This window comes from Convolutriloba macropyga, unplaced genomic scaffold (genome assembly GCF_964194025.1).
Source record: "Convolutriloba macropyga unplaced genomic scaffold, txConMacr16.3 SCAFFOLD_3887, whole genome shotgun sequence".
Lineage (NCBI taxonomy): Eukaryota > Metazoa > Xenacoelomorpha > Acoela > Convolutidae > Convolutriloba > Convolutriloba macropyga.
Genome location: NW_027453269.1, coordinates 5,001 through 15,719, shown reverse-complemented (window position 1 = coordinate 15,719; position 10,719 = coordinate 5,001). Strand labels below are relative to the sequence as shown.

General features: G+C 38.3%; 1 protein-coding gene across 1 annotated transcript in view; it reads right to left on the bottom strand.

Annotated features, from left to right (window-relative positions):
* Positions 1-227: 227 nt before the first annotated feature.
* Positions 228-10,719, bottom strand: part of LOC142358170 (angiotensin-converting enzyme 2-like) — a 14,105-nt gene continuing 3,613 nt past the window's right edge. Inside the window, 4 exon segments of the mRNA XM_075409630.1 lie at positions 228-699; positions 1,545-2,054; positions 2,778-3,107; positions 10,212-10,562. Coding sequence (XP_075265745.1) covers positions 379-699; positions 1,545-2,054; positions 2,778-3,107; positions 10,212-10,562 — 1,512 coding nt within the window. The 3' untranslated portion in view covers positions 228-378.

Genomic DNA, 10,719 nt, shown 5'->3' with positions numbered 1-10,719 from the left:
CTTCCATTTCTGGAAAAGTTGTAGTCGTAGAACTTTCCTTTATGACAAAGTTGTCGTTTGAAAATTTGTAAAAAACAAACAACTTGTCGAGTAAATTTATGCGTAGGTATAGGAACACTGCACTCAACTGATGTCTTTCAACTGCGCGCTAAACTTAATTGATCACATCACTTCACAGAAGCTTATGCGATCAAAAGGAAGCCTTGTTTTGAAATGTTGGCATTTAGCAGTTTTTTTGAAATAACAATCAATTTCAACTTCATCGCCAATATTGTCATATAAAAACAACTTGGAAGTTTTTTCAGCTTTAGAGGAATCAAAGATTTTCAGTTTCCTAGTGTCCTCTCTCAAAGTGAGTCTATATTGGTATGCTCCCAACTACCAGCCAACTGAAAGACTATGATCTTTAATGTACTCATCCAGCCATACTTCCAGGGGTGCAAAATAGTCTATTAGTGGTTGGGCGCTTAACTTGGATTGCCCCGTCGCTTTCAACATTGCATCTGGCCAGGGTTTCGAGGATCCCATTTTCAACATTTCTCGAAATCTATGAGTGGCAGTGTGGTTTCCGTCTATGTTGCAGTTGTGTAATGGTATTCCTCGTTTAAACTGGTCTTCGCATAAAGATTTTAGAAATTGGAACATGTAGATTTTGCCAAGTGCATATCTGCAGGTTTTTTCAGAAGTACGTTTCCTTAACTGTTTTTACTTCAAAATGTTCCAAATTTGAAGTTTAAAATCAGTATCTACAAAAACATTCTATGGAATAAAATTTAAACTTATTTCCCCCCCCCCCTCGCAGCTTAGTGAGCATAAATCTTTTATGACCCCCAAGCGCACGTGCTATTTTCTTACATAGTAACGTGCTATATAACAACGTATATTTTGTAACTGGGGGGTCATAAAAAACACTGGGGGGGGGGGGGGCAAAACAGAATAGATCTCTTATTTTATTCCTACTTTTCTCCAACAGTTTCTAAATTTATCCTGTAGTTCATTGGAGAAATACTAATAAAGACTCGGAACCCGGATCAGACTGTCACAACTAAAAACATAACCGACTAACGCCGGGCGAATTGCTCTCAAAAGACCGGCGAGCGGTTGGCACCATAAGTATAAGTCTGCAAAACAGTTTGAGCAGAAACTGAGCTGAAAGGCTCTAAGAGCACTTAATGCCCACTGGGCGCTACCTGTTTATCCCATTTTTGAGGACGAAAGGTCAAATGCGTCAGACAAAAAATTGGTCAAGCGAAAAATCGCATAAAAAAAGACCGACAGGGCTAATATAATTGCTAAAAACTTCGTTTGAGAGCTATTAAAAATAGACCTGCTTTCGTGGAAATTTTTGCTCAAAGGCTGCAAAGATAAATGCGTAAGCATAATCGGATTTGAAATGCTCTCGCTCCCACGTATTAAGATTACAAAACGGAAGGCACTTACTAATCGGAATGATTGTTCTCGCCTCTTAAACGTGCCTGGTACATTGTTCGACCCTGAATATATAACTTAATTTATGAATTTATCTCTGCAATAACAGGCTATACGTCAATTTTTGAATTAATTTCTTCCACGATTAAGGAAACGTTCCTTGAGTAATTTTCGAGAGAGTTCGCTATGTGATATTTGGAAGCGACATCGAAAAAGTGTTCGCCTCTTCCTTTGTAATCAGGAGTAGTTATCCCTTCTAACTCTTTTGTCATTTCCCACCAGATTTTGTTCAATTTATCTTTCGGAATTCTGTTCTGGTCATAACGAATAACCCACCGATCGAACAAAACGCCACTCGGAACGAGCATAAGCTCATTACATGCAACTTGGATAAGTTTCGAAATCTCCAATTTGTGTAACGTGTCTTTATTTTGTGTGACATTTTTGTCAATCCAGCCTTGTTTGATAAGTTCAGGCATGCCGAGAGCTAGGAAGAGGAAGGTGTCGCCGATTGCCTCGTGGAATCCAGGATTGGCCCCGTCTCTGTAGAGGTATCTTTGGTGTCTGTAGTAGAAATAGTAGAAAATGTGTCCCATTTCGTGTATCATTGTATCGTAACTATCTGTGCAAAAATAGGGCTCATGTTTAAAAATCCTCCAGTCCCGCTTATATGCGCCCCCTGGTTCCTTTTTCAATTAAACGAATACAGTCACAACCCCCCCCCCACCCCCTCCCTCGCCCCTAGCCAATTAAAACGACCAATCGGAGTCAAAAACATCAGAAAATGTTCATAGTTCTAACAGCATTATTGTGACTGCAATGAGTTTTTGTTTATGAAACGTAAGAACTACATTAAGCGAATCAAATTTTTGTAAAAAAAGATAAAGTGGTTTCCGAATGTGCATATCGAAAAAATTGCGTTTTGGTTACGGACGCTTTTAGGCTCCTAAAGTTAAATTTATTTTATGACACTTATGCATCAAAACGGTCAGGGTGAGCAATTTGGTTCTCTTTCATCTTCTGCAAATTTCATTTAGACGTAAAAGAACCCGCAGTTCAACTTCAATGCTTATCTTAAAAGATCCTTCAAGTTATCTTGCAAAAATGCAAGATCCCGACGCTCTCATCTTGCATGATTCTTCCAAGATTTTGCAAGATAACCGTAGTACGTTATGCATCCCCCAGCTACAGAGCACGTGCCATTACATAGTAATTCATTATGTAAAAATATGGCACATGATTCTGGGGGGGGGGGGGTGCAAATTAAATTTAAATGCGCCCACTAAGCTGTTCACAAACAGATAAAATCCCAAAAAACTTAAAAAGAAGAAAGGTAAACAGGTCCCTGTATTGATAGTGCCACACATTGACAGACGTATGTCTCCACCAGCCAAAGAATGAGCAGTACCGTGGCAATCTGCCTGCCAAGGAGACGCTGGCTCCTCAATTTCCGAGTATTTCCAAAAGGATTCCGGCAACTTCGCGAAGCCCAAGTTGTAATAAAACTCAACGCAGTGTTCCAGCAAAGCTGTGACATTATTACCAAATTGTTTCTTCAAAGCGTTTGTTATGTCTACTGAGGGGAGACCCGAGTATGGATTGACAATGTCTGGAATTGAGTACCTTTGGTTCCACAGATTTCCAGTCAAATGGGCAGGAATTGGCCCTGATTGGTTGACCTGATTGGACCAGCAACCGATTGATTCTGATTGGCTTAAATTATAACTATTTGGAAAGTGAGATCGTCAGAGACAAAGATTTTCATGAGTGACATATATTTTTTTAATTTTAGTATTTTATGCGTCCACAGGCTCTTGAAAACGAAAACCGGATATCCCAACAATTGTTGTAAGTATTTATTTTGAAGAGCGCGATTGGTTATTCAAACTTATACTAAATCGATTGAGTAAAGTGACGCGTATAATATTTCTTGAGTTAAATCTTAATAACTTCTTAGAAAATTATCCTATAATATTAGTATGGGGATGCATTGTCATATCAGATATAATAAGAAGATGACGTCTTATAGGATGCTACTACTGTATCTTTCACTCTAACATATCTTTAACTGTCTTATCAATACAGAACTTGCTAGATAAACATAAACCTACACAGTTTGGGTGAACTAGTCTCGAACGATAGGTGGGTCCTATTTAATTTAGAAGGGTGTAGCTTAAAATTGTGTTATGAGCATAAAAATGAAGTCAACCAACGTTCTAGAATAAAAGAGCAAAAACTATCCAGCAAAAATTTTGCATAAAAAGAGGCTCATATTTATACTAATTGCTTCAAACTTGGTTCAAGAGCAATTAAAAACTCCTCTCATCAAATTAATTGATTTGGAAAACAGAAAAAGTTGCCACTAAGATTTGCAACAAAACTCAATACCACATTAAAGTTGATAGAAGGTATGGTCTTCGATCTTTTCTGTGTTTGCCCCCCCCCCCTCCTCCTCCTCCTCCTCCTCCTCCCAATCTTATATAAATAGTCTGTTTGCAACCACCAAAAATCTTCTCTTTAGTCCTCAGAGATCTCTTATTTTAGCATAATAAATTGTTGGAACTGGTAGACAATTTATTACTTTCTGAAATCTAGTAGCAAAAAGCTATTCTTGAGAAAAATAAGCGAAAAAACAGTGAAACTACGCATTATTCTTTGTATGCTAACATTATAATCAAAGTTTAATTGCCTTGCATTACCTTGACAATAATTGTATATGTAAATGTATGAAAGCTAGACAATATGCTATGACATCTAAAAGTGTGCAAATAAACGTTGAGGGGGTCATAAGAGACCAGATCATTATCTTTAGTATCGTGTTGCTAAATAGTTTTTGTAACTAGAGACGATTTCGATTTCGTAAAATCAAAAATATGGTAATCTAGAGTTTATTCAGCAAGCATTGTATATAGAGAAATTTAGTTTGCTAAATGACTGCAAATAATGATGAACACACGCATCGTAATAAGTGATTGAGACGCTGAACACTTTCAAAATATTTTGCCATAATCAGTTCTTTCAATGTTCCATTTAAATTTTCGAATGTTGTACTTTTTAAAGTATCTCGCTACAATCAGCCATTATTTTCACATTTGACCAATTAAGACAACTCTCTAATCAACAGAGCAGTAATCGCAAAAGTAAGTTCTGATAAGACAATTACGAGTGAATGAAATTTATGAAAAATATTTAAAAATCTTGCACAATAAATCTTCCTAGCTAGCATCTTATCAGTTGTTACACAACAAGAATTCCTAGATAATAGTGGGTCTTAGAGATCACAATTCGTACATTGCGACGCTCATGTGATAATTATTCAATGCGCTGCTAATGATAACAATATTTTGTTACATGATGGTTTTGTTATCGTGCTGAAAATCAATTTCAAAAATTGTTTATTGTAAACAACTTTTTTAGCATAGTTTTAAGGAAGATAACAAAAATGTCGTGGTTGATAACACGGGTCAAAGAATTCAATAAGTTGAATTTTAAATTAAATTTTGAACTGAAAATATACAAAAATTAGCTTCTATTTATAGTGGTTATCTATGCAAAAATATACAGAGAAAATTTAGATTAGCTAAAAATATTTAACATGATTGGCATGTGAATAGATCTTAACTCCGAATCCCGGAGGTGATTTTATATTTTCAACAACCTTTCATGAGAATCATATATGGCTTGGGTACGATCGAGTTCATTAGTTGGAGGTCGGTGGATGTTAGAATCAAGTTTCTGTTGGTGGGAGAATTTACTTCTGACATATGATTGATAGGTCAATAAGATAATGATAGCGCCAAAAAAAATTAGAATTGAGTTTAGTTTTGTAGCCATTACTTATCGACACAGCAATAAAGTTCGTCAGGTAAGTTCTTCTTTCGTTCTTTGAAACTTTAATAAAACTTCTAAGTTTCTTGATGTTTCATTGAAACCATCACATCCTCCCTCCTTTTTTAAGCAAGTTTTAGGGTATAGGTTCTCCAAATCTGTCAAGTTGTTTTCTGTTTCTTGTTGATGTTCGTGAAGGCTCTGAGGTTTCGGGTTGTTGGTGCTCTGCAGATGATGTGGCTGCAGAAGCTTCATCTTGAAGTGAAGGTCCCACATCTGTGCTCTGAAGTTGTTGTTTTGATTGAGATATGGTCTCGTCCACTGCTGGTTCAATTGTCACATTGTCCTCGTCTAGTCTCGCAATTTGATTGTCGCTCACTAGAATAGTGCGTGCTAAGTTTTCGGGCTGTATGAAAGATGTGTTCAAGCCCTTCCTGATGATGAAGGTAGCAGGACCTGTTTTCGTTGGCCTTGAATAGAATGGGTTCGCACAAGTCGAAATCTGCTATTGCTGGTAGTCTCACTCTGCGTCCCAGCAAGAGTTCAACTGGAGTTTTGCGCCTAGTCTTTGATGTGTTGCAATGTGTCATCAGTGCCCTTTGGAGGAATGCTCCAAATGACACATTAAGGTTGGGACGCTTGAAGTGCCCGCTTCACTGTCTGAACTGCTCTTTCAGCTAGTCCATTAGCTCTTGGATGATAGACAGGTGATTCTATTTTCTTAATTCCCAGTGATTCACACCACTGTTTAAGATCACCACTTACAAATTCAGGACCATTATCAGATACTAAAGTTTTCGGTATTCCGAATCTTGCAATGATTTGACTAAGATGTATTTTAACTGTTTCTGACGTTCTATTTCCCGAGGGGAAGGCTTCTATCCAACCAGAACCCGCGTCAACAATTACTAAGATATTGCCTTGGTCCTTAACATAACCCCAGTCCATGTGGAGCCGTTCCCAAACGTCAGCTTCTGGCCACGTAGAGACCGTTTTTCCCAGGCTAGGCCTGTTCAATTGACAATTCTTACATTTACTTACAAAGTGTTGAACGTCTTGATTAATAACAGGCCACCATGCTATCATTCTGACTGATGCCTCAGTTGCATTCTTTCCGGGATGTGTCTCATGCGCTTTTGCCAAAACCAAGTGTCGTAGTTTGGGTGGAATGAAAGGAACAACACCTCTGAAGATGATTCCATTATGTAAAGTAAGTGCATCTTTCTGTTGTTCGAATCTTTTTTCCGCTTCTGAACATTTTTTCCAATTGCCGCTTTTGATTCGTTTCATTATGTCCTGGAAGAGTCTGTTTGTTCCAAGTTCAGTTTTGATTTCTGCTTGGGTCACCAAATCACTCTGAGCGAAGTAGATGTTATTGATTGCGAAGCACACGCGATCGTTGTCGGATTCGTCTTCGTCAAAATCCATTCTGCTCAAAGCATCTGCATGGGGTATCTGCTCCCCTGGTGTGTACTTCAACTCATAGTCGAAACCCATTAGAGCTATTGCCCATCTTGTGATTCTCGCTGATGCTGTCTTCGGGATCTCCTCGTCTGGTGCAAAGAGATATTTGAGTGGTTTGTGGTCAGTCTGTAGGGTAAATCGTCTTCCAAGAAGGAATTGCTTCAATCTTGTGACCACAAAGACAATTGCCAGTGCTTCCCGCTCTATGTTTGAGTAGTTTTGCTCCGCTGGAGTCAATTTTCTCGATACATATATGACTGGATGTCCTTCTTGCGAAAGAACCCCGCCAATGGCTTTTTCAGAGGCGTCAGTAGTAACTGTTGCTTCTTTTTGTAGACTATACGGCTGTACTAGTGGGTTAGCACATAATTCATTTTTTATGTCTTCAAAGGCTTTTTGTTGCATTTTGCCCCATGAGAAATCGCTATTTCTCATGTTATTTAAGAGTAGCATTTTTGTTGCAAAATCAGGAATCATTCTTCCGTAAAAATTAGCTAGCCCAACAAACGATTCGAGTTGTTTATTGTTATTTGGTGCTTTTGCATGTTTGGGATCTGGTGTTATTCCCTCCTTTGAAATGGAGTATCCCAAAAAGCTAATGCTATCGACTGGTTTTGAGTTAGATTTTTTCTCGTTAATAGTAAAATTTTTCTCACGTAGTCGACTCTTGACTGCAAGCATTCTCTTGTCGAACTGCTCCTTGGTAGTTCCATACACCAAAACATCGTCTTGAAAGATCACAACACCTTTAATTCCTTTGAGTGTTGATTCGATGCAATTCTGGAAGATTGAAGAAGAGTTTTTCAATCCCTGAGGTAGTCGGCACATCTTGAACAGTCCCTGAGATGTATTGATTGTGCATATATCTTTAGCTTCTTCGTCAAGTTCAATTTGATAGTAGGCATCTGAGAGGTCAATTTTGCCAAAGTATGAGGCCCCGTGTAGGTTGTGGAAGATCGTCTCCATGTCCGGTATTGGTTAGTCCTCAGCCATGACCTTGCCATTGATGTGCACTTTCAAGTCCACGCAAAGTCTCAGTTCTCCACTCTTCTTTCTCTGCCACACCACTGGAGATGCATTAGTGACTCCTCCTGGCTGTACCGGTTCAAGGATGCCTTGTCTGACCATTTGTTCCAGCTTCTCTGTGACCTTGTCTTGAAGGGGTAGAGGTATTTTTCTGGCTTTGCAGAACATTGGCTGTGTCCCTGGTATCAACTTCACATGAGCTTTGTAACCCTTCACAGCATGTAGGTGCTCGGCTGTGATGTTGTTCACGCCGTGCTTGGGTAGAAGGTCTCTACCAAGTAGTCCAAATTCTTTATCAGACTGCACAACTGCAAGTTGTTTTTGAGTGAGCCTGCTTCTGTTCCACTCAACTTCACACGTAAGTGATCGCAGAAGCGTTAATTGATGACCATCATAAGCTTCAAGATGTCTTATCTTACCATCCAACTGAGGTTTACCAAGCTCAGTCCATATTTTTGATGATATCACTGTGCTATCTGCACCTGTGTCTACCTGCATTTTTACTTTGCAGTTATTTATTGAGATATATTCCCATGTCACAGACATGCTAAAGATTTGTTCTTCAGTATAAAACATTCCCATCTCCGATGCTGGAGATGCTTGCTCTAAAGAATCATTTTCTTCTTCGCAAAAGTTATTCTGTTTATTGTACTTACCTGAATTTGGTTGGGGTTTGCTTCTACACATTTTTGAGAAGTGTCCCACCTTTTCACACGTGTTGCATTTTTTACTTAGCACTGGACAAGGTCTACTAGAGTGTGGCTTACCTCCACACCTAGTGCACATGTTGTTGTTTTTATTAGCCGTAATTTTTCCATTTGGTTTTTGAAAGGTCTTTTTGAAGTTGAATCCAACTTCTTCTTTCACATTAAAGGGCTTATTACCTGATGAAGAACTTGCAAAAGCCATTGCTTGACTTCTGAACTGTAAGCTCTCGGTCATTTCAGCAACCGACATTGCTGGTTTTGCTTTAATACCGTCTAGTAGTCTAAGTTTTGCTTCAGGGTCCCTCAAACCTGAAAAAAACTTTATTTTTACCAACTCCTCTTCATGGTTGGCTGCTGTTTTCAGTTTTTCGAAGTCACAATAGCGTGCTTCTTCTCTATGACGTGCTAGGAAGTCGTCGTCTGACTCCCCTACACCTTGTATAACGGACAGAAATTTAGCCCTTTTTGCCGTTACTACTCTTTCTTTAGGAGAAATATAGTTTTGAATTGCCAATCAGATGTCTTTATACGGAGTGTCTATCAAATTCCTAGGACTCATAAGGCTCCTAAGTTTAATAATTGCATCTTGCCCGCACATACTAAGGAAGAGATTGGTTACCTGTAGGTCCTGTACAGTACCGTCGTTGTTGACCTTGTCCTCTTTCTTCTCTGCGCGACATTTCGCCACAAAAGACATAATCCACGCAGTAGCTGATTCTGCATTCTGTAGATCCAAAATTTGTCTGTCTGTAGCTGGTGTGGACACCATTGTCGTGGTCGATAACACGGGTCAAAGAATTCAATAAGTTGAATGTTAAATTAAATTTTGAACTGAAAATATACAAAAATTAGCTTGTATTTATAGTGGTTATCTATGCGAAAATATACAGAGAAAATTTAGATTTAAAAATATTTAACATGATTAGCATGTGAATAGATCTTAACTCCGAATCCCGGAGGTGATTTTCTATTTTCATCAACATTTCATGAGAATCATATATGGCTTGGGCACAATCGAGTTCATTAGTTGGAGGTCGGTGGATGTTAGAATCAGGTTTCTGTTGGTGGGAGAATTTACTTCTGACATATGATTGATAGGTCAATAAGATAATGATAGCGCCAAAACAAAATTAGAATTGAGTTTAGTTTTGTAGCCATTACTTATCGACACAGCAATAAAGTTCGTCAGGTAAGTTCTTCTTTCGTTCTTTGAAACTTTAATAAAACTTCTAAGTTTCTTGATGTTTCATTGAAACCATCACAAAAAAAGTTTTTTGTTAAGTTCAAGCCAATAGTATACTAGCTGTTTGTTTTGTGGACTACACTTTTCAAAGTGAAAACATTTATTACGAAAACTGAAATTATTTGGTTTTGCTAATCCATTTTTCGTGACAAAACTTTTAGTTGTGACCTGCAGCGGTGAGCACTTTACTTGATTTAAATTCAGTCCTGAGTTTATTTTTCTCTGAAATAGAGACCTTCATTTTTCCCACTCTTATGGTTTTAAAAAGATTTAAAACGAGGGGCTCCATCGTTAACTAACTGCATACATTTCAATTCAAAATATTGCAACTCACACATTAGATGAGTTATTTGAACCAAAACTCTTCGTTACAACCCCATGATATTGTAAAAATGACAGAGGCCTTCATAAACAATAAATTTTTAAGATAAAAACTTAAGAAAATCAATTTTGTGTTAGATTTTTCTGTTACAAAAAGAATTTTGACTTATACGATTAACTGGAAGCTGGTCCACCTTATCTGTCCCATAATACTCTCCAAGTTTGTGCCTTAGTTATGAATGCATTTTTCTATACAGGGGTTTGATCTCATCCAAGACCCTGTCCAGTTCTTTTTCATAATTCTCTAAAGACATTTCATAATTTGCCACCCAATTTTCCGACGCTACCTTTAAGCCCCATTTTTGGGCCCATTTATTCTTCAATTTTCGATTTTTTATCCAGAGAGGTTTAATTTCCGGAATGAGTTCTGCTCTGTATTGTTCGTAGATCCAACGCGCGGTTGTGTAATTACGCTCTGTCATGATCCAGTCGCTTAAATCTGGCTCAATTCTGTAGCAATCTGTTTCCTCGATACCTTTAGAACTAGGTTCAGTTTGTTTTTGCTTACTTTCCATTCACACCGGTAATGTAACTGCTTGTAATAGCATGCTAGATATCATAAAATGGATCTTTTCCGTTTGTGCCCCCCCCCCCCCCCCCAGTACGTTATGCTCCCCCCAGTGACAGAGCACGTGTCATTAC